The 25,174-nt window shown below is 43.0% G+C and overlaps 2 protein-coding genes across 6 annotated transcripts in view; one reads left to right on the top strand and one right to left on the bottom strand.

Moving 5' to 3' along the window:
- Positions 1-21,481, bottom strand: part of pkp4 (plakophilin 4) — a 99,681-nt gene extending 78,200 nt beyond the window's left edge. For 4 of the 5 annotated variants that reach the window (XM_083776961.1, XM_083776963.1, XM_083776962.1 and 1 more), the window contains exon 1: positions 2,764-2,887. In XM_083776961.1, the coding sequence (XP_083633087.1) occupies positions 2,764-2,779 (16 nt within the window). In that variant the 5' untranslated portion in view covers positions 2,780-2,887. Of the gene's footprint in view, positions 1-2,763; positions 2,888-21,296 lie in introns of those variants that run through there. The other variant, XM_083776964.1, reaches the window with a different exon arrangement.
- Positions 21,482-21,487: 6 nt separating this feature from the next.
- The window catches only part of LOC310866927 (coiled-coil domain-containing protein 148-like), a gene marked incomplete at its 3' end in the record, with an annotated part of 32,890 nt that continues 29,203 nt past the window's right edge, over positions 21,488-25,174 (top strand). Inside the window, exons 1-3 of the mRNA XM_083776722.1 lie at positions 21,488-21,692; positions 24,643-24,712; positions 24,903-25,020. Of these exons, the coding sequence (XP_083632848.1) occupies positions 24,928-25,020 (93 nt within the window). The 5' untranslated portion in view covers positions 21,488-21,692; positions 24,643-24,712; positions 24,903-24,927. The remainder of the gene's footprint in view (positions 21,693-24,642; positions 24,713-24,902; positions 25,021-25,174) is intronic.

The raw sequence follows: 25,174 nt of genomic DNA, 5'->3' as shown, positions 1-25,174 counted from the left end.
TCAGAGGAAAACACATGTCAGCAGCCCGACGGAAGAGATAAGGTGCTCCCTCCCTCTCCCTCTCTCTTTGGTTCCTGGACGACAGGATTGAAATGAAAAAGGAGGACAAATAGTTACAGCCTCATTATATCTGTTGACAGGAAGAACGTCGAGGGGAGGCGGCTGAAGGCGGATCCATATTTACTAGAAGGAGCGTGCTCAGGTAGATAGGGACAGCTAAAAGCTCCTATGGGTACCTTGCGGTGCGCAGGGCTGAAGCTCAAGACACAACAGCCATTTGACTTCGGGGAAACAAGGATTTTATTTTTTGCCACAGCTTTTACTGCCTTTAGAATCCACCGCTGTTGTCATTTAAAAGCCAAGCACACAGAGATACATGCCACAGCTCAATTTCCGCACATAATATATCTTGCAAAGACCTACAGGCCCAGCAACCAGCATGTCGCTATCTGGGAGAATGGGGTGAAAGGGTAGCCTCAGCGTTCCGTAGACATGGGCTGGAATATGAGCCGCTAAATGTGCCATTAAATAACCATATGCTAAACTAACTAAATACCCTTGCCTGCTGCTGGCATTATAACTCAACATTGCTTTCATGACTCTGTCCATTTTAATATCTGCAATTCATTATGGCAGCTTGCAGCTCACTGGAGGAGTCTACATAACTGCGCTGATTACGGCTGAGCAATCTTGGCAAAGGAGTGACTTCTAAAAGAATATAAATAAAAAAACAACATCGAATGGCATGTCGCCATGCACAATCAACTCACACACACATATTGACACACCAAGATACACGCTCTAAGACACACACACACACACACACACACACACACACACACGCGCGCGCGCGATAAGAGAACCATTTAGCGCCGGCTGACAGCCAGTTTGGGAGCTAGCTGGTTTGTTTACAGTGAGGATAGACATAAAAGGCCCAGGCCAATGTAGTCTGAGGGGAAGATGAGCCAAGACATGGAGGTTGTGGGAGGTCCCCCAGACGAGGCCGCGAAACGTGACCCTAAAGTATTCTGGGCTGCTGTCACCGCGGCAGCATGGGCATTTCAAGTTGTCTGAGCCGATCATGTCAGAGCCGGGGGGGTGTCGGCGTGGCAGAACGACATGGGATTTCATTAGGAGTAGGCTGGTCACAGGGCTCACACTCAGGGCACCTCTTACTAGTCCCCACAGGATTTCGCAGAGAAACCGTATTGATTCCGCAGAAAACATTCCTGATTCTGCGGAGAACAATCCTCGATTCCGCGGCCAGTAAATATTCCAAATGCGGGTGTAATATTTATTCTCTTCTGCTTTAGCATCGTCAGGAGGACTCAGGACACAGATTCAGATTCAGTTACGAGGACCATTTATACAGATTCAGTTTTAGTAGGACCATTTCAAATGACGGACCGTCCGTCGTCAACTAGTCCCACCAGGGCCCTGTGAAGAAAAGGTCCTATACGAATTGTCCTCAGACACCTCACCAACAGTACAAATCCTTATTATAGTAGGTAGTAGTATCTAGTATTAGTAATAAGTATCCCGGTAGATAACTTTGTCAGGTTTTACTCCGCCAGGTCCCGCCGCTACGTCAGTGGTTTCCAAACTTTTCAGGTCGAGACGAGAGTCGAGAACCAAAAGAGAGATTAGATGTTTGCCCGGGACCCAATCTAGTAAAAATAGCAGATCTAGAAGTGCTCCACTTTTGGAATTGCTTAGATTTGTATTGTTTGTTATTTTAAAATGTATAGGATTATTATTTATTTATTTTATCTTTTTAAATATATATTATTAAATGGAGAGGGATTTTTACTCTAGTCGTGGCCCATGAAATTGGTCCGTGACCCACAAATGGGTCCCGAGTCCGTCCCACTGTTTGGGAACCAGTGATTTACGCAATTCCATGTCTCAATCAAGATGAGAATAACATGCAAGATGACACTTGAATGGGTGAGAAACCAAATGATTTTTCTTTGAAGTACAGTTTGCGTTGATGGAAACATTATTTTCCAGCAGAGCATTGACTGAGCGGCACCTCCTCCACCCTGCTAAATCTCAGACAATACAATACAAAACGAGCAAGAAAACAACACAGACCAGATTAACTAGTTGCAAACCCACACCTCCTTTCTACTGCTATTCTACTAGAACAGAAGGAAATGTTCAACATGTCACCCTAATTCTGCTCCTAAACACCATGAATGAAGAATTAAATGGCCTGTCCTTCGTGCATGAATGTTCTTTTAATCCCTGCTTAAATGTTACCATTTCCGTGAGAGGATGGAACACAGCATTCACAAATACTGCTTCGTCTCATCACGCAAATAATGACTACATCCAAAGGTTCTTTAGAATGCCTTCCACACTGAGACCCAGAGATCAGGGCTCCATTTCCGTCAGCGCTAAACCCCTTATACCTAAACTTCCTAAAACATTTTTGAATAGTTCAACTAGCCAATCTACATTGACAGACACGTTGTGAGCTTGTAGACTGGCCATTTTAACTATTCAAAAATGTTTTTGAAAAAGGCAAAGAAGTTTAGCGATAAGGGGTTTAGCTGTGACGAAAATGGAGCCCTAAATCTTTCCGGGTCATGAAACGTCCCACTGCAGCCTGACTTTGCCAATAGGAAACTGCACATTGTTCAGACCGAAGTACAACCACTGAAAAACCAACATATGGAAAGAAAGCCAAGCCATATCTGAGGCCCATACCTCCATCCCCCCTTAAGCAAAGGAAAGTTGTGATTTGTATCGAAAGCTTACCTCTGACATTTCCCATCCTGGCTATCTGGGCAGGAATTACTTAACTCTGACAGGCTTGGGATCCGAAGCAGCTCTAAGATAGGAGTCAAGGGAATATTGCTACTAGCAAACTACCGCAATCCAGTCGCTGGCTCACAGGCACACACCACCAACCCATCTGGTTCTTCAAGATTGCTCCTCCTGTTTTCCTTCAAACCTTGAGAAGAAAATATCCATTCATTCACCTCTCCGACAGTTAAAAGTATCAGGCCTCTCGCCAGTTTGAACTGAAGTATATGTTAAACGCAATTTGAGGACTGACACTAGTCACGTGAGATGCAAAACGGGCAAGTGCAGTCAGCACTGCTTTAAAGTTTAAAGGCTATCATTACGGATAATGCCTCAGGCCAATGCTAGGTGGTTCACAGGACGACCCACAATGAGATCACTCTAGTCTAAACAAAGAGACACATGTCATTATGGCAATTATGGCCATCCTTTCCCAGACTAAGCTAAGAACATTTACATAAAAATCCATATGATATTGGGATTGTAGTATATAGCTTAATATTGTCAGCATGCATGTATCCAAGTCAAAATCTAGTACAAAACATATCTCTGTCTGTGCTTGCTTTGATAATTCATTGACCTGCTCATCACAGCAGGGTTATCCCATTCCTAAACCTTGAGGTAACGGGCCAAAAATACATAAAAAAAACAATATCTTATCAGTCAACTACTATATCTACATCTCAGGCCAAGCCAATTTGACGAAAGTCAAAGCGAAATCCCCTTTTTAAATCATTCAAATCCTCAAGGTCTGCCAAGAAACTGCTCAGTCTGCACCATCCTGACTTTAGTGGGTCACATGATTTGGTTTACTAACCTGGAAGACGGCCGCACCTTAAAGGTGCAGTGAAATGAAAAAGACGTTTTTCACACTTTTAGACCATATCCGTGGTCATTATATGGGCATACCTAACAATGGATGCCAAAAAAATGTGAAAATTCTCATTTCTGTGTGTTTTTATATCAAAGGTCCATGAAAACGATTGCATTATTTATTTATTAAAACGAAAACGTGCTGCGTGATGACGTGTAGAGATACACATCGATAAAAGCCAATAACAATGAAGCTCACCCGTTTAATTTCCCATATTTGCGTGTCCGTCCATCACAGCTGCTACTGATTACAGAATACTCCGTTTTTATTTCCATTCCAGATAACATCCAGACAGTGTATTACTCTCTTTCAACTTAATCATCACGCTAGAATATGTATCTGAAAACATTATATGGAAGAAATAAGCCACATAACAGTAAACTGGCTGTGCTGGCCGACCATATGATTTATAAACAAACAACACCACGCTGTTGCGCCTAGCATAGCTACCGTCCCTAGCTACCGTCCCATCGCCTGAAGGGATGCAACGCTCTGATTGGTTCAGAAACTTCAGACCGGTGTTTCATGTTGAAACACCATTTTCATGTTGTTCACCATTTCCGTTTCACTGCGCCTTTAAAGGGATAGTTCATAAGTGCATTTTTCAACTTAAGCTGTATGAAATACTTGCCATTAATATAGTGGTTGCAACTGTATTAATTGATTGCCCGAGTCCCGTGGTGGGAGTTTTGCTCTGGTTTTGGTGAATATTAAGTAGTCCCGGTCATTTTGTGGGGGGCAATGGGGCCACGCATTAAAATGAAATTAATTCACAAAACTTTCATTTAACTTTGACCCCTCTAACACATGGGTCAAAAATGAACACAAGTTGCTCTATATGGTGGAAATTAGGCCAACAATACAAATGTGAATTAATTTCATTTTAATGCCTGCCCCCCAGTGCCCCCCACAAAATTACCGTAACTACTTAATATTTCACCAAAACCAGAACAGAACTCCCACCACGGGACTCGGGCAATCAAATAATTCAGTTGCAAGTTGCAACCACTATATTTTAACGTATTGCAGTATTTCATACAGCTTAAGTTAAAATATTGTGAACTATCCCTTTAAAGCATCTCGCACAACTCCACAGGGATGACTCCTACAAGGATATTCCTTGATTCTCTCCTCGCTTCCAACAGAGCAAAATAATCGAATATGGCAAAGAAAATGTTTTTGATCAGCCTGTTTGCTGACATACTATTAAGTCTGAGGAGAACTGGTGGTGTTTTCCTGTTGCAGCATGTCAGTTGTGAGACATAGGCCTAGACATCTTTACACCTTGAATCTCCTTTACAGACACATTAATTCATCCGGTCTCTGATCGCTCTGACAATCACTGACATGATCACTGCGCATCATGTCACCCCCCCACCCCCCCCAGGAAGAGGGGGAAGGACCTCAAGCATGCGTATAATTTAATGGTAACTAGGTTCACATACATACTCATTAATTTCTTATCCAATACTACAAATGATGCAGGAACCATAGTCACTCGACTACATACAGTATAACGGCAGGTCAATAGACTCAAGAGCCATTGGCCCTCATTTATCAAGCTTGCGCAGACCAAAAAAGGGCCATACACTGATCTCACGAATATTTATTTCTATTGTCACTTTGACGTGAGCATGCATACCCAACACTCGCATCTCCAGGTCGTGTACACAAATTATCTTCATCGAAGACATGCAGTATAGCATTGTCTGGCAATCTGACAGCCATCTAAACGTGTAGCAGCAACGTGTTACAGCAGCAACACCTAAATCCTAAAATAATGATGTAACCTAACATATAATATCTAACATAACCCTAGGCTAGTACCCTACATATCACTTACACATACAGGGTTGACAATCAAGGCATTAAAACAATCTTATCTGATTAGATGGTCAGTCAGACAGTCTAGTCACCTATTAATTAAAACGGGAGCACATCCATGCATACGTTAGTGTGACAGATAGGCTATTGAAGATTATTGCCTCATGCAAATAGGCCACCTCATAATCCCACTCGCAGACGCATCCATTCTTACGATGTGATTGACAGGATAGATGTGAGCCCCGTCGTGAGATGATTCTACGCTGGTTTATACACTCCCATGATAAATGAGGGCCACATGAGAGGAAACCCCTTCATGTCACCTGCTAAACGAACCAGGTCATTGACATTCATCAACACAGACAAATGGGGCATGGACGAAAATGAGAAGAAAAAAAAATAGCAGGGAAATAATTACAGTTCCCTGAATTCTAAGGTGCACACAGCACCGACGTTGGCTACGGAAGGAGTTGGATAGTGTCCCCTGCCGACAACTTAACGTCTGCACTGCGCTATCGACAGGTCGGGACCTGATCGGAAATTTGTTTTGGTGCAGATGCAGGTCTATGAAAACAAGCCCAAAAGAAGTGACCGGTTTCACCACTTGAGCCCTATTAAATCAGCTATTTTCAAAGGGAATCTTGAAAGCAAGTCCAAATAAGCAACTACACGTCAGAAATAAGCCCAAAAAAAGCAACCCGCAACTAGACCTGGCAAAACTGCAAATCAGCGCTGCAGGCTACTTTGCATGCGCAAAAACAATGTTTCATCGGCCGACTGTTAAAAAAAAAAGCTTTGTCTTTGTCTTTTGTGCCATTATTGATAGTTACAGTGAAGACGGACAGGAAAGAGGGAGGGAGAGATGTCCAGCTTATGCCAACTGATCAACTTTGTAAGTGGGACTCAGCAGTGTTCCATTATGGAGCTACTGGCCACTGCAGCAAAGTGTCACAAGCGACAAGCCTCATTCAAAGCGCACATTGACTTTGTTGAATAAAAGTAATATTTGTGGTCTGGAATGCTTTTTCACACTTCAAAAGGCATAATCAATACTATATTGTAGCCCAAAAAACAATTTGTTGAAAAAGAATTAGGCCTAGCTGTGCATCAACTGAACTCGAAGTATTCATGACAGCTGCATTATATTTCTTCGAGACTGCCCCCAACACAGTGTGTGTGATGTGTGACGTGTGACGTGTGTGTGTGTGTGTGTGTGTGTGTGTGCGCGTGCGCGCGCGCACGTGCGTGCGTGGTTGTCTCTAACATGATTGATTTGCTAACAGCAACACAAAGAGCTATTAATAGATGCGTAAATGTTTGACTTTCTGCTACTCCAGACAGCTGAAACCTCTTCACTCAGACTGACCAATACAACAGCTAAGGAATGTCGATTTACACACGTGCACGCACAGTCGCACACGCAGAGATGGGCAAAATACATTGAAAATGTATTTTGATACAAAATACAAATACTGGGTCAAAAAATGTATCTAAATACAAAATACATCTTCCATCCCAGCGAAATACAAATTACAAAATACAGAAAAAGTATTTCAAATACGTATTTCAAATACATGTATTTCAAATACTGCCCATCTCTGATGGGCAAAATACATTGAAAATGTATTTTGATACAAAATACAAATACTGGGTCAAAAAATTTATCTAAATACAAAATACATCTAATTTCTTCCATCCCAGCGAAATACAAATTACAAAATACAAAAAAGTATTTCAAATACGTATTTCAAATACATGTATTTCAAATACTGCCCATCTCTGCGCACACGCACACACACACACAGACAAAATACCTCTTGTTTTGATGACAGTGGATCACAGTGTGTGACAGATAGTTTGGTATAGATCTGGAGACGATACCCAAAGAGTCCACTCCTTATTCAACAAGAATTGGTAGAAACGAAACAGGGCATGTGAAGGAATTCCCCAGCGTTGCTCCCATGCCCACTGCACACCTTGAACCGTATCCCCAAAAAATTGTTGCAAAACGTCAGGGCTGATCTGAGCATGTGTGTGCACACACAGGGAAGGGCTTGGCCCTAAGGAACGGAAGGAAATGCATAACACTATGGAACAACCTGTGCAATACACACACACACACACAGACACACACAACTTACTCATACTCAAATATTGTACTTTGCCTTGACTGACATTCCATGACCAACTTCCTGGTAATCATCAATTCAACATTCACCACAAGACTATGGGGTAGGGTGGGGAATGACGCAAGAGAAAAATGTCCGGCGTGTGAATATGGTCAAAACTGTGGCCTGAGTTATAAATCTTAAATCCCTCCCCATCTAGTTGGAGCTTGGTGTTGGCAAACGTGCTTCATCATGTCAGATGATGGAGTAGGAACTTCAGAATGACAGGATAATGCCTCTCTACGTAAAATCACAACACAAACAACTAGCCTAACAATGAGTGCTCCAATTATAAGAGTGAATGCAACTAGCTCACTCTTTGCAGTACAACTCACAAAACTCAACAGGGATACACACCACGTAACTTTAGGGGTCCATGCACCAGCACCACCCATGCATATTGAGTTGACTGAATAAAAGTATGGTTAGAAAAGAAATGTCATCATTGCTTTGGAAAATTCTATATTCAAACCTGAGGCGCTATGAATAAAATTGAATCAATGCTGACCTCTATTCTGGCATGCAAGTGCCAGCTTTCATTTATTTCCATTGCAGGCCATATTTAGTGTTTATTGCATTATAGTACAAAACTTTTCTGGAGCACTGCACTCCAAACCTGCAAAGAAGCACTGTGATGATCAGAATGGGGGAAATCAAGTGATTTAAGAGGCTGATTTGCATAACAATTGGCCTGCTATCGGCATAGAGCTCTTGCTCACACAATGTGAGGTGTCTTGAGGAGTGAATAAAGTGAGCACACTCAGCACCTGCTTCCTCGTCTTGGGACTGATTAAAGACGCAGATTAACTGCGCCGCAATGAATGATCTATCATGTAGCCAAGACACGGAATTAGCTTAATTTAGCTGACAACTAATCTCTCAAGAACAGATTAAGGAAACAAACAGCAGAGGGTGCTGTTTTTTCTTTTTTTTTGCCGATGTGTTCCCAGATTGGCTGACAACTGACTCATCAAGATGAACTGGAAGGGGCCGGGGTGACAGTTTCAACTGAGCATTGGTGTCTGTACACCTCTCTCTCGCAGATATTATCCATGCCTTAAGTATGTCAGTGAGTGAATGTGCAGAGGTTTACAATATCATGCGTGTGGTTGTGAGAGATAATTAATATGATCACTTCAGTTATTCGTAACCACAGGCTGGCCAAGAGACATGGGTACGGCAAGTTGAGGCAACTGGTTGTGCCCAATCAGTTATGGTTCCTCAACTTCCTCCACCATGAGAAATTGACATACAGTGTTATCACACTAGTGAGAGTGGGAGCCTCAGGAGCCCTTTCTATAATGTTCTTATATGATGGTAATATTATTATCATAATAATTTTCCTTAGAAAGTAAAGTCACTGACAACCCAATAGCTTCTGTCCACAATCTCCACATTTAAATCCCCAGAATAATATTCTGTTAGCTCAATAATGTACATTATTACATTAGTACATTATTATATCTCCAAGTCAGACTTGACCACTTGAAATAAGTTGACTTTATACTCAATACTTTGTTTTCAAGAGTGTTTCACTGTAAGTCAGTAGATTACAAAGTACAAGAAAACCCTTCAAATTAAATTTCCCCATTCCAAGTGAGTTTGTCTTATATGTAACACCATCGCCGCTATTCCAAAGCCCCCTCAGTTAGGTTTTTGAGGGGTGCTAGCCCCTCCTATAAACAGGTTTAATGTTTGTTTTTAGTTCAATGTTTGTTTCGTAAACGCCATCGACAATGAAGGGAAAATTTACGTCACAATCTAACTCATTACGTCATATTGTCTCTTTATTGTTAATGGCGTTTAATGTCTGTGTTGGCACCGTTTGTTTTACAAACGGTGTCCCTCGTTAGCGTTAGCGCCCCTCACTTCACACAGGTGTGATTTTTAAACTTATGTTCAGCAATGGAATAATATTTTTTTGATGTGTAGATCTTGTTGAGCCGGTCATTTTGAAAGTAGCTCTCAAGTCAAAAAGGTGTGGGCACCCCTGCTCTAACGCATTGGCCCAAACCCGAAAGAAGGGGAGTAGGAGGGGAATATGCTGGGTGAGCAACTTTCACAGAAATGAATGAAGTGAGGTTTAGTGAATGTATACCAGTAAGACGCCCTGAGGGCGAGAAGCGACCTCGCCATAAAGGGCGTGGTCGCATGCACGCATCCACCTGGGTGATGGCAGACTGCTGGGCGAGCGCTGGCACTTTGGCATGGGGGGTCAGATCAACATATGAAGGAATTATGTAATGGCTATATATGGAGCATGTCTTGAGTGTACATGGTTTGATTAGTTTATCAACATATGGAATGTCAGAACAGGTCAGCTCCATATATGGAGATCTAAGGGTGGCAGTGTCTTGAGTGAGGCTGAAAATTATGACAGTGACTAGGATTATTTGATGATACATTTATATGCCTTGAGATTTATAGGATTCAAATATACATTGCATCTCACTGGGAGCTTCTCAAACATTGTATTGGTATAACATTGCAAGTTAGTTTTGGATGTCTGGTTTCTAGCTCTGGGGGAAAGTTATTCATAAGGAACAATGGACTGTTCCCCCACCATGAGATTGAGAATAACTTTGAACTCTTAAATCCAGTGGTACTTATTTACCTATGAGCTGAAATGACCTTGGGTAAATAAAAGAGCATTACTCAAACAAGATGAAGAAAACTGCTGCAGTGAAGAATTGTGGATAAGCTGGCATAAGAGGGAGATGGATAAACATACCGGCCTGCCGGGCTACATCTTTCCAGACAGCTGGCTCATTTGCAGAGCCAGTCTGACCTCCATCCAGGGGACCCGACGCAACATTCTCCTATGTAACCCGTGAGCCATGTAAACCATTGCCACACAGTTACACCTGGCTTGTACTAGGCTTGTATAGTCAGACAATCCCAGGGCTTGAAATTAAAGTTTGTCCTGTTGTCCGGGACAACTAATCAATCTTTCTCCGGACAAGTGCATTAAAATTTTCGTTTGGACAAGTGACTTTGGTTTCACTTTTTCTGTGACACTCATAGCAGCCAACAATATTGTCTGTCAGGCTTTCGTAATAATCACCTTTCCAATATTGTTGCCATTCCGTTTCAGGAAAACCGAACCTTGTGTTATTCTGTGGCTTGTTTCTTTACTTTCAATAGGGAAAAATACACTATGTCACATACTTATTTATTTATTTTAAACGGCTACTGGCCATCATTACATCTTTCTTTGTGCTAAACGAGCAATCAATCTTATGGCTCGATGATGTCAAACATTTTAAACATTTTAGAATCAAATCAAGAATATGAATTAAAAGACGACACATTATTCAGCAAATAGACAGCCCCGGTCTATTGAGAAAGTATTAACTTGTAAACTGAATATATTCATCTAATATTCAAACATGTATTCACCAAAACCAACTTACAGTTAATTTATTTAAGAACTATTTGTGTCTGCACATGCTCCAGACAAGTGGCTTTTCCGCCCAGGACAAGTGCCTCTAAAAGTTAATGTCAAGCCCTGCAATCCTATACCTCCGCCTACTGATATGTCTGATGTGGTGGTGATGTGATCTGAATTCAATGCAGTTCCTAAAATTGGGTGGAAATACTTCTGCGATTTAAAAATAACTTTTGGGACAATGATGTGATTTGTTTTCAAAGCAGTAGGTGTAGGTTTGTTAGTGGCCATTCTCGCCACTGTTCTAGCAACTAAATTGAATTCATAGGTCACCAGACATCGCAGTAGGCGGAGACCTCTGATCATCTACGCAAGACTATGCTTCTACATGGCTGATGATTATGAATCTCCTTCACTGACAAAGTTGGCACCTAGGCTATAATATATAGTATTAATTTAAGGAAATTTGTGGGGCCATCCGCCATACACAACATGCATAGTGATCATTTAGGACCGCTCAGTGGACAGTTGAACAATGTGCTGTTCTATTTCCAAATGATGGAGACTACTGCTGACTGACACTACTGATAACAAGAGCCACAGTGCTGTGCATGAAGCAAATTCTTTCTGGAATTAAATGGTGGTCCAAGCCAGGCCATCATCAAGGCCTGGTTATGTTGAAGTAAACATCCACACAGCTCTGTTGGCTATTAGCACAACAGGGCTGACTTCTGTACTCATCGTTCTCAACAAAGTGAGCAGCAAAACAACAGCTGCTATGTGTTGATATTGATATATATCAACATCAGTTGTAATAATTTGGTGTCTGATACCGGGTCTTAATTATTTTCCAATGTTTTACCTACTGCCACTGCACAGAACGTTGACACACTTCTTTTGAAAAGTGGTTACAATAGTTACAGGCAGCCATGAAATAATGAGAACAATACAATCTTTCAGTGCAAGATTGCTATAATTGCCAAGGTCTGGGTCTGTCATGTGGGAGAGAGGCAAATAATTTTATAATTGGACTGTTCACAACTAAATTAATTCTAAAACTGATGCCTATTTAGTACTAGTATCCCATAAAACAGAGAGTGAACTATGCTAATAATAACACTAACACCTTCAGATCAAAATAACTATAACCACTTAAAGTTGTGACACGTTGTGAGCTTGTAGATCTATTATTGGCAAAGAGATTGTGTACTGTAGAGGAGAGGGCCAAGGATAAAGCCCTGCGGGACTCCGGGCAACAAACAATGCAAAATATGAGACCTCATTTGACCATCATTTGAGGATTATAGGCCTAGTAAATGAAACATTTAAATGAAAATCACTGTGCTTCAACAAACAGGGCACCAACATGAAAAAGTCATGATGCAGAAAGGCAGACGGAAATTAGTTCCTGGACAAAATGTCAAACTATCCAAGCAGCTCCGGCTGGCCTTTTGAAACAATGCTTTAGGTGAGGTCTGAATAGATTGTACGGGATATCCAAAAGTTCATTCATTAATTAGCATAGTTTAAGAGAAAACCCTGTACTGCAGGAAACCGCTGGCTCAGGATCTCAGGTTGACAGACTTATGAAAAGACCATTTCCTTTCCACTGCAAAGCCAATGCTGGGTTGTTGTTGGAAGCTATGGGAGATCTATCAAAAGGAGCTTTAATTGAAAAAATAAATCACAGCCAACAGGTTAGTAAAATAAATGTCCCCTTAGTGGTAGTCTGTAATATGATTCATGGAGGGCATGCATTGGCTTACCGCGGTGCAGTACTGTATGAATGGATTTCATTTGAGGCACTCGCTAGGGATTTATGGCCATAAGACCACAAAGTGTATGGTGCCATCACGTTCATCACACTAGATCCAGATGCTTTCAGGTATCTTTTCTCATATTCCAGAAATTGCCGTACAAAAATGGGACTTCGTTCTTATTCAATAAACCACTTGAGAGAAACTGAGTGGACAAATGCAAGCAATATTTTTTGCAGAATATTGCATAAGTTGATTTCAGCTACGGTACATTGGTAACTCTTACAGACATGTGAACAACACCTGGCTGGGAGTGAAGCTCCATCCAAATAGAAATGTGTCTGGCACCGACCATGCAAGGCTACATTCCAGAAAACACAGTCCATTTAAAAAAGGTGGGAGAAAATGGACCATTTAATGGGCTGGCTGGGCTTGATGTTATATTATCTGTTAGCATAGGGGTCATAGCCGAGTTTGTATTATAGCTGTTAGCATAGCGGTAATAACTGAGTTACAGACTTGCCAAATGTCAAGTCCACAGACTTCAGACTTACACAGAGGTAGAAATTGCTGGAAATTGTCTTCACCAGGCCGAAGGCATTGGGAGAGACAGAGAGAGTATTCAGGCAAGACTGTGGGAGGCGGCTTATGTATCTATGTAAACAATGCACTGTGCACTGACAGCACCACAGTTGAGAGTCACTGCTCTGCTAACTTGGAATACCTGGTAGTTAAATGCAGACCTTTTTACCAGCCACGGGAATTCTCTGTCACCCTAGTGATCGCAGCCTACATACCCCCTGAGGTTAATGCTAAATTAGCAATGAAAGAGCTTCATGCTGCTATTGGCAATACCAGACTCTGCACCCAGAGGCAGCCTATATCGTGGCTGGAGATTTTAATCACTCCAACCTGAAGACTGTGCTCCCCAAGTTCTACCAGCATGTCAAATGTCCCACACGAGGCGACAAGATCTTAGACCATGTCTATACTAACATCAAAGAGGCGTACAGAGCTGTTCCCCTCCCCCACCTGGGACGTTCTGATCACCTCTCCTTGTTCCTCCTCCCCAAATACACGCCACTTATCAAACGGATTAAGCCTTTGACCAGATCTGTGAAAATATGGCCTGATGGGGCAGACTTGGAGCTACAGCGTCTGTTACAACCCACAGACTGGAGCCTGTTTGCCACCCAGGCCACCATAGACTCCCACATAGACATTCACTCCTACACATCCTCTGCCCTGGCTCACATCAGCTCCAACATCGACAGTGTCACCACCACCAAACGGATAATTACCTTTCCCAACCAAAAGCCGTGGATGAACAGCGAGGTCCGGTTGCAGCTGAAGGCACGTGACACCGCCTTCAGATCAGGTGACAAGCAGGCCTACTGCTCAGCCAGGGCTACAAACCCTCCAACGCCCCCCCCTGCAACCGACCCTTCTCTCCCCAACGACCTCAACCACTTCTATGCCCGCTTCGACAGAGACAACCGGGAGACGCCCACCAGGGTTGTCCTACCTGCTGATCTACAACCCCTCACTCTCTCCACCACGGATGTACACGCCGCACTGAGCAGCACCAACCCACGTAAGGCAGCTGGGCCTGACGGCATCCCGGGTCGGGTGCTTATGAGCTGTGCTGAGCAGCTGACGGAGGTGCTCACGGACATTTTCAACCTGTCCCTAGCCCAAGCTACTGTCCCTGCGTGCTTTAAGTCCACCTCCATCGTGCCTGTGCCGAAACACTCCTCTGCAAAGTGTTTTAACGACTTCCGACCTGTCGCACTCACCTCAACGATCATGAAGTGTTTCGAGAGGCTGGTCCTGGCTCACCTTAAAGCTGGCCTCTCCCCATCCCTCGACAGGCATCAATTTGCCTATCGAGAGAACAGGGGCACTGATGACGCCATCTCCTCCGCCCTACACTGTGCCCTCACTCACCTGGACAAGAGCAACACTCACGTACGGATGCTGTTCATCGACTTCAGTTCAGCATTTAACACCATCATCCCATCCAAACTCATCACTAAGCTTGGTGACCTTGTGGCAACCAAGGACCTGGACATCACTCCCTCCATCTGCAACTGGATCCTCGACTTCCTCACTGACAGGCCCCAGTCTGTTAGGATAGGCAACCTCACCTCCTCCACCCTAACCCTGAGCACTGGTGTCCCACAAGGCTGTGTGCTGAGCCCCCTTCTCTACTCCCTCTTCACCCACGACTGCACCCCTATGCACGGCACCAACACCATCATCAAATTTGCAGATGACACAACGGTGGTAAATGGTAAATGGTGCATTTATATAGCGCCTTTATCCAAGGCGCTTTACAGAGATTGTGCATTACATTCACCCATTCACACACACATTCATTCATACACCGATGGCAGCGCAAACCATGCAAGGCACCAACTAGCACATCGGGAGCAATTAGGGGTTAGTGTCTTGCTCAAGGACACTTCGACAGCAACTCTGGGGGAGCCCGGGTTCGAACTGGCAACCTTACGTTTACCATCCAGGCACTCTACCCCTGAGCCACCACCGCCCCTGTGGTGGGTCTCATCAAGGAAAACGATGAGACAGCCTACAGGGAGGAGATCCAGCATCTGGCGTCGTGGTGTGCCGACAACAACCTGGCGTTGAACACCAAGAAGACCAAGGAGCTCATAGTGGACTTCAGGAGGACTAGGGCTGTCACTCACGCTCCGATTCACATCAACGGAGCGGAGGTCGAACGGGTCCCCAGCTTTAAATTCCTGGGGGTCCACATCTCTGAGGACCTCTCCTGGACCCTCAACACCGCGTCTCTGGTCAAGAAGGCCCACCAGCGTCTCTTCTTTCTGAGGAGACTGAGGAAAGTAAATCTGTCTCCTCAGATCCTGGGGAATTTCTACCGCTGCGCCATCGAGAGCATCCTCACATACTGCACCACGGTCTGGTACGGAAACTGCACAGCCTCTGACCGGAAGGCACTGCAGAGGGTGGTGAAAACTTCCCAACGCATCATCGGAACATCTCTCCCTGTCATTAAGACTATCTATGACAGTCGGTGCCTGAGGAAGGCTCATAAAATCATAAAGGACCCCTCTCACCCCAACCACAGTCTGTTTGCCCTCCTCCCCTCTGGGAGACGTTTTAGGAGCCTTGGTTCCAAGTCCAGCAGACTTAGGAACAGCTTCTTCCCCTCCACTGTCATCTACCTAAACTCCTCATCCACTCCTTTCCCTCCCCCAGTGCCAGCCCCCCCTCCCCCCAACCCAGACTCATCCTAGTCTATAACACTATGTGGACTCATGCGATATGGCCACTGGACTTGTGGAATATGGTCTCTGGACCTTAGTTTAGCACCCTGTGCATTGGGCCACGTGCAATAAGGGCTACGTGCAATATGGACAGATCATGTTTTTCTTCTTCTTCTCTTATCTTATTTATTACTTATTTAAATGACTACTGCTCAGTTCACTACTACTGTACTACTGTAATTAATGTATCCTCCTTGCTGACATGTTTGCACTATTGGTGAGATGCGAAAATACTTGTCGCTGTGCTGTACTTGTACTGTACATTGACAATAAATTGAATCTCATCTCATCTCTCATCAGTATGTTTTGCATTCTGTGCGTCCATCCGTGTGTCAGTCCGTCCGTCTACTATTTTTCTGCTCCATGGATAAGGTCTGCTAAAATGCATGAGAGCAGCTTGAATTGCAGTGGAAATAAAAAAGAACCATAGCAGGTAAATTTGTCCTTGTCTAGTCAAGGATGCAAAAGCATTGGCATGACAATAGGGTTAAAGTACCTAAAGATTGTCAAGCTTTTTTCAAAATAGCTACCCGTCACATTGTAGCTATCTGCTTTTTTGAAGTAAATAAATTGTAAAGGGTGCATTTATATAGAGCTTTTATCCAAACTAAAGCACATTCCCCCATTCCTACACCATGCAAGGCACTGACCTGCACATCGGGAGCAATTAGGGGTTCAGAGTCGTGCTCAAGAACACTTCGACTCTACCTCTGGGGGAGCCCGGGATCGAACTGGGCAGCTCGCTGCGCCCACAGGACCCAAGGCGCCTGCAGGTAAATACCTGCAGGCGTAAATACCTGATCAGTTCAATGTTGGCCAAACATTTATGCAATGTCAAAATTGTAATTGTTATCAACAATCTTTTCTCCAAGGACTTTTTTTGGTCTTGACTTTTCAAATTAGTTATCGCTTTTGAAATGCATTCAAATACCCAATCCAAACAGGTCATGGAAAATGCTTAAAATGCTATTTACCAAAGTGAATTTTACATCATAACAGACGTTTAAGTTATGTTGACATATAAGGAGTGAATCTGCTGCTCCTCTGCAGTCTTTTATAGAAGCAGGTGAGGTGCAGAAATTCTGCAGGTCGCCTCAGGTTTCAGATGTAGTCTGGGAACAGGCGTAACCCCCTGACATTAGCCCGCATAGTCAATAGAAGAAAGGGGGTTAACATAGGGGAGATGCCTTCACCTTTGACTAAATCCAGCAGCCAAGCGTACACACAAACACCACTTTGGGATGACACCCGATCCCACAAGTATGATATTAGAGCCTGACAGAATCAAAACCAAGAGGCAAGAGCCCATAGCACGAGTATGTGCCTGTGATTAATATGACTCCATCAGTTGTAGTAGAGCACTCATTTTGAAGGACAGCTTGCTGTGAAGTCACACATGAAAAATGTGGCGTTAACATGATTCTAAGTACTTGGTCACCCTGGGCCCAGAACAGTGGCAATTTTCTTTCCGCAGCACAGCATCAGATTTAGCAACTGTCAAAGTGTTATTTGAGGTCAAGTCATCCAACGTTAAGACAATGACTATTAGTTGACAGTCCATATAGTCCACCAAAATATAGTCGCCTATCACAACTTTTTTGACCATGTGTAACTGGAGAACATTTGCCTGGGGTGATAAGTTAACAACTATAACAAGCACTTTGAAATATTATTTAACAAGGTACCACCATGTACCCTGTTGAGATGAGACTGTAGGTGGATAGGTTATTGTCTCCACCAGGCCGAAGGCATGGGGAGAGAGTATGTTTTGCACTCCGTCCGTCCGTGTGTGTGTGTGTGTGTGTGTGTGTGTGTCCGTCCGTCCTTCCGTCTGTGAACAGCTAATCTCCAGCACCGTTAACCTCTCCTCTCCATAGTCATGTGATTAAGACGGGTTTGTTTGATTTCTCATAATCCACCCTCATTGGCTACAATTGGCTTCTAAACTTTTCAGGAGTAGCCCGCTTTGTACCCGTTTTGTACAAATCGCCACAACTACTCAACGCAGCGTCCAATTATGGTGAAACTGTGTATGCATATTCCCACTAGGCTTTGGAAGAAATGCCACTTGACAGTTTTCAAATCAGCCTCATGGTGGCACTACAACAGGCCAAGCCTTCTCACACACACACACACACACACGTTTATATTGCTCCTAAACATTTTGCCAAACATCACACACACACACTCCTATCCTCCTGGTGGAGACCTGTGCCCAGAAGGGCACTTTTTCTAGTTACAAATAGGTTTGGATAGAAAGAGTAAGTGGGTAATGAGCAGGGAAGAAGACAGTAATAGTAAGGCCACATCTGGGCCATCTCACTGTACAGAAGCCCATCCCTAATTCACTGACACAATCCACACAGCACAGCAGACACACTGGAGAGGGGCTGTCTTTCAGACTCAGCATGTCAGGACTATGGAGGGCTATTTCACCAGACAAAAATCTATTGTGTGCCTAATCTCTGAAAGCGCTGACATGCTTTGTGTTCTTTATTATCTTCAGCCGTCCAGGATACAACCCAAGCATGAAATCTGGACCTCTTTCAGGAATTTATCTACATATCCAGTTAGATCAGCAGTGAACACACAAGCCAAGTAGTAACTAACGACCCAAGCCATTGCAGAGCTGACTGCACTCTACACACAGAGTACGATTCTGTAATGAGACTTTTACATACAACAAGCAAGGAATGAAATTATATTATATCTAGTATGGAACTAGCCTGCATTGAGCTGACTCTGTGCAAATTATTAGCGATAAACACTTAAACTGTGAATCCTATTAAATGTGTTGATCTCTTCATTCAGTTGTACTTTCATCTTACAAAAGCCTCTAAAGTGGCGACACGAAGATAGATATTACTGAATTACTAATTCAGAGTGGAATTTCCCTGCGCCACTAGTGGTTTGTCCTCAAGAAGCCAAACAACTCTCTTTAGGGCCACAACATGAACATGGATGGAAAGAACCTATGTAGAGTGAGTGGAAAGAGGAGCATATTCGACCAAAATGAAAGCATAAATAAAACTCTGATGCCTCAAGGAGGCCACACGTCCACAGTGGTGCAGAGTCCAGAAACAAGACCCCACATAAATCAGTGACTCTCACAGGCTTGTTAGATCATGGAAAATTATTGAGATTACTATATTGAGATTTAATGTAAATAAATTTGTGTTATTTTATTTCATTTAGGCATAGTCCCTGCCTAGTGCCTACATGATTTCCACTCATTATAGCTGTTTATCACCAAACTTGACTGACTTTATTTCCAGAAGCTAAGGAAAGATGAATACAATTGTTATGCACCAAAGAAGTGAGTCTTTATCAAGCAGATTTATTTTATACCAAGGGGATGTGGGGGAGACGTAAAACACAGCGTGTGCCACTGTTGCGACAGAATTGCAGAAAGGAAATAAAATTAAACAGAATTAGGGGCCCTCAAAGACCCGCTGAACTATTCAACTGATGTCAGTTCCTGTTAACAATCGGGCCAAGAACACAGCCTTGAACAATCAAACCAACATACTGGTCACAAGGCTTTTGTAACCAAGGATTTAGTTGTTTGATGGGTTTTTTCTCCTTCTGAAATGGGAATGAAGCAAGCTGGTCTTCAGACAATATGCTTCCTCGATCTCGTTGGCCAATACTCAGACATACATGTACAGTCAATGTACCAGTCGACTTTTTTCTGCAGCATAGTAAAAAAATAAATAACGTTCTTGTATGCTTGTTGCTACGATCAATATCCAAGAAAGTTGAAGAAACATTAGAACAGAGAGAGAAGTTTAGCCTTGAGACTGTTTATCCATTATTCCTATTCCTCTGGATTTTTAACAGTGAACCCGTTCAATAGATGTCAGCTGGGTGGGAGTGTGTCTTGTGTAGTAATGCGAATCACGAGGAGTGTCCTGAGCAACCTAAAAGGTTAATCAAGAGGGAGAGTGTGAGTGTGTGTGTTCATGTCCAGACCCAAATTGTTATGCACTACTATACCCATTTATAGTTGACTCTCTTAAAATCAAATTAACCAGATAACTATGCCACATCTGCAGTGCACAACATATTTTAGTACACACTGCTTGAGCAGCAATTCTGAGCATATTATTGTATAATTTACTAATCATCTTTCCATTACATGTTTACATTTCATTCTGACTTTATAATATACTGTATAATATGTTGATTATAATAATCAACATAATATAAAATGTGCCACAAAGTCTAAATACCTGTGTCAACTAGGATTAATATGTGTCACGTGGAGTGCAAGCCCAAAAAGTAGTATGGGTTTATATGAGACAAGAGACTAAGAATGAGAGGTTTATTATAATGTAAATTCCCCTAAATAAAAAATAAACAAACATTAGCTCATAATGGATCAATAATACAACACTGACAGACCAACTTACACGTATCTTAGTATTTCACGCATAAACTACTATGCAGGTTAATAACGCCCAGGGAGGATTATGGTAATATGATGATTACAAAGAGGAAGAAAAAAATAGGGAAAGGGGGGGGGGGGCTTTATCTTTATTGGCGTTATTTGATTGATCACAATTATGATGGGAAGTGAACGCAATTTTTAAGTGTGCAAATCTCCCACCCTGGCCTGAAGTAGACCGCGTGAATCTCCGCCCTACTCGCATTCCAGAGATTCCCACACTCTACCTGCGTTCTCCCTCCCTGTGACTCTCTCTCTACAACAACAAGGGCTGTGTGGATTCAAGGACGACATCGGTGACACATAAAGTCGTAACGTTTCTTTTTTGTTGGAAAACTGCTCCTTGGAGCACTACGGCGCTGAACAGAAACCACATAGGCTAGAAGAGTAGAAGCCACCCTTTTAAGTTTTCACTGGAGGAGGGAACACTCGACTACATTTGAAGGTCCCTCCTCAAAGGTGTGCGTGGCGATTAATCAGTCACAACTTAAGAGGAAGATTAATAGTACGCGTTAAATTCTTCTTATCTACACACTATCACTACACAGCGACCTGCTCTTTAAAACCTCGTATTCTGGACTTTGTGCACATATTTGGTTGTCCGGACTAGACTCTCCAGTCCTGCGCACAGATGCTTTCATTTTACCCCATTTCCTTTTTCCTTCTTCTTTACAGTCATTTGGGATAGTTATGAAAAGAAAATGTTCGGTTATCAGTACCTTAGGAGGGCTGCTATTGTGCTGGCCAGCGCGTGACACCGCTCCACATCGGTAGGACATGTAAGTTCACCTTCTTTCTCTCTGCTAAAGTCCCGTCTTTTAGTCCCATGCGTGTGGAATAGTGCAACTCGCCTCCATGGTCTCGGGAACAAGAAGACCCTTGGCTTCGTAGCTCCCTGCTTCCACTCCGAAGGAATACGAGCGTGCATGACGTCACCACACCGGGGCTTTGCAGTGCGTACTCCCGATTGGCTCGCTTTTAGAGAAGGGGGCGTTTCGCAGAGTCTTGCATGGTTGAGTCGGCCAATGACAGCGGAGGGTGACAGTTTCCTTGGTTACAAATTTTGTCAACCCATGCAGTCGGAGACTCTGAGGAGTGGATCGGGATACTACAAGGTAGGATTAATATTACAGGAGCAAATAAAACATGTAGCCTAGTATTGTATATTCTACATTTGACACCACATTTTAGCTTTCAATACTGTGTCGTTGTGACACTCGCTGATCTTTTATTGAGCTTTTTGCCTTTTGGGATACGTTAGACCAGGGCAGGCTATAAACTTAAAACTCATTAAAAATAGATATAATATCGCAATATCAAATGTTCTACTTTTATGTCTATTTTCTGTTTTCTTGCAAGGCTTCTGCTAAAGTTTTGCTCTACCATAATTTATTTTTGATTGTGTGGCCCTGGTTTTGCCCTAGTGGGACTGATTGAGGGTAGCTACTGGGACGTAAGTCGGGACTTGATCACCCCGGCTAGGTCGCCTGAGTGAGGGGGGTGATGTTTGAGAGACCCGAAACCCCAATGACCTTGGGATACATCACTGAGGATACGTCCCAGGTGCATCCATGCAATGTTTTTTGTTATAGTTCTTCTATAGTTCTTCTGCTGCACTGCAGCCCCCCATGGGCTCCAGAAAAAAAATGAAAAATTGCAATGTGCTTCAATTAAGAGGCTAGATCTATAAAGAACTACACACATCATATTAGATTATTATCATCTTTACTGTGCTATTGCCAACAATTCAATCAACCAACTGCAATCAACTGCAAACCATTTCACCTGTGGGAAGTGGGCCACAGGTGTATTGCATAATGCAATTTGCAACTTGCATTCAACTGCATGTGGCAATGTGGCATATTATCAAATTATTCTGTTGTGTTTTGTGTGAGATCTTAATTTTATTGCATATTAAAATAACAGGACGGGCCCGGTCAGGAGTCAACCCACAGTGGGCCTGGTGAGAGCAGGAGTGGACATGGTGAGACGTACAGTAGGAGGGGCCCGAACAGGTGTCAACCCACAGAGCCTAGTCCTTCCATACACCAGAAGCGTACCTCCCAGCCCTGGCAGAGTTGTTCTGGAGTAGTTCCAACGGATTGTGTGGCCCTGGTTTTGCCCTAGTGGGACTGATTGAGGGTAGCTACTGGGATGTAAGTCGGGACTTGATCACCCCGGCTGGGTCGCCTCGCCTGAGTGAGGGGTATGATGCCCGAAACCCTGATGACCTTGGGATACATCACTGAGGACACGTCCCAGGTGCATCCATGCGATCCATGCAGGCTAAATAGTGTCAATTTGGGGGTACTTGACATGAAAAAAGTTTGGGAACCACTGGACTAAATGATATGCTCTGTTGTCTTCGCTTGCCAGGCTTGGTGGCATACCCAGGGCTGTGAGGCTGTCACTGTCAGTCAGTCATAGGTTGGCAGGACTCGAGGAAGCTGTGGAGGGGGGGATATAGGTTTCTCTACTTCCACATTAATTCAGATGGCACTCTTAGTGTTCATTACAGAAAAGCTGGCTAATCGCTTTAACAACTTCTTTACAACCATAGGCAGCCACTTGACTAGTGGTTAACATTCTGCCCTGTCATTCTAGGCTGTATGTTGTACATTTTTTTAATTGCAGTATTGATAGTTTTACTTAAGTAAAACAACTGAGTACTTTTTCCACCACTGCCGGGCCACAACAATAAGTAGTAAGTAAGCCTTGCCGAGCTATGAGGCCCATAGGGCAGGAGCCTATCTCCTGTTTCTATAGCGTGAGGCAGCTTGATGTACAAGTACACCCCCTGGACATGACGCTAGTATGTCGCAGGGACTAACCCCCATCAGTCCAACCCTTGATGCTGAGTGCCAAGCAGGGAGGCATTGGCTCTTTTTTAAACTAGCTCCTCGTCACTCGCCCTACAGACTTCCACTTGGTATGAGCATAGGGTTATAAATAATACAGACGGCACCAGAATTCGATAGATGGATAGATATCCAATTATTGCTTGAATACTTTAAAGGTTTGCAAAGTTATTTGTTAAGAGGAGGTTTAATCAGTGCCTTTCCAATTATCGAAAAGAGAAAGGCAGCATTGTGTTAAAATGCTATCTAAAAGCATGTTATATGTTTAAAAGGCAGCAGCATTAATGAAATGTGTATAAATATAATAAAGTAAGGATAAATATAATCAACGCCTGGTGCGATCTGCAACAGCGCTACCTGCTTCTAGTAACAGCAACACTGCGGGGCCAGCGTGCCTAACTGTCACTCAAGACAGCCGTGGACACTCAATGCCAAAGTGGATGGGAGGGGAATTCCGGTGTCGTCTCTATTATTTATACAGTATATCTATGCACAAACCGAGTGGAACAATCATCTCAGAGACAATCATTGCCCACATAACAAACCTCCATCAGCTAGTGTCACGTCACGTTGTACAGTGATAGAATATTGTATATGCATGAGGAATATGCTGTTTCTAGTAGTTTAGCATGTTTAAATTAATTCTATAAAAGTAAAACCAACTGAGATTAGGACGCTCATAACTTTCTAGGCCGGGTATTTCTATTTTACATAACGTTGCTGTCGGGAGGAAACCTCATAACTCCATTTTTGAGGGGTTTTAAATCAGTGCTATTGAACACCCTTTACGTCTGTGAAAAATATTGAACAAATGGAAAGTTGTAAAAAGTGCTTTGGCCGAAACCTCTTAACTCCATTGGACCCTCAAACTGTCTGCTAAAGCAATGAATTCCACCACCTCTCCCCCGCTCATGGAAGTAATTGACAATATATAAAGTTACAACACCAACTTTGATGAGTCTGTATTTCTTTGTTTTAAAAATATAAGGTTTTCTTAATTTCCTGAAAAATGTATATTTTTAATTTCCTGAAAATTTTATATTTTTCATTTCCTGAAAAAAGAACAAAATGAACATTTTGGAGTTATGAGGTTTCCTCCCGTCCCGACAGCAGAGATATGCAGATTATGCACTGAATAGCCTACATGTGTATATATTTTTGCTTGTGCAGTTCAGACATTATGTAATCACATTCATTATGTCTATAGCTGTGCTGCGAGGAGTGGAATGGACCTGTTATGTATGCCCTCATCACAAACTACAGAAGCACGGACACAAGTAAGTCAGTTGTGATTGAATGCGACCCCATGGCCTGCTGCTCTTTTGAGCAGATGTGACCTGAAGTCCCTTTGTTGTTAGGCACTGAATTTTCAAACAACAGCCAAGGCTTTGAGGCCTTTGTTGTAATCATAATGACTGTATATATCTACAACATAAAAGTCACAGGATTTTCCTTTCATTCTTATAGAAAAACTGACGTGGAGGCAACAGTCATGATGAGATCAAAATACAAGCCTGCTGACTATGTAAGACTACAAGCCATTGTTGCAGCCAAGCGTCAAGAATCTGAACTCATTGGACAAAAGGTAGAGTCAGTCATAATTCAATTATTGGTATATCATTATTACAGTATTAGCTATTGTGTTCAAGATCATTTAGTATTGGGTGAAAGCAGGACACAAACGCACTCACTAGCAGCAATGCCATTATATTGTATTATTATTTTTGTACAGGGAGTCT

This window comes from Protomyctophum parallelum (genome assembly GCF_964188405.1).
Source record: "Protomyctophum parallelum genome assembly, chromosome: 11".
Lineage (NCBI taxonomy): Eukaryota > Metazoa > Chordata > Actinopteri > Myctophiformes > Myctophidae > Protomyctophum > Protomyctophum parallelum.
Note: the sequence above shows the minus strand (reverse complement) of the source record. Positions and strands in the feature narration are given on the sequence as shown.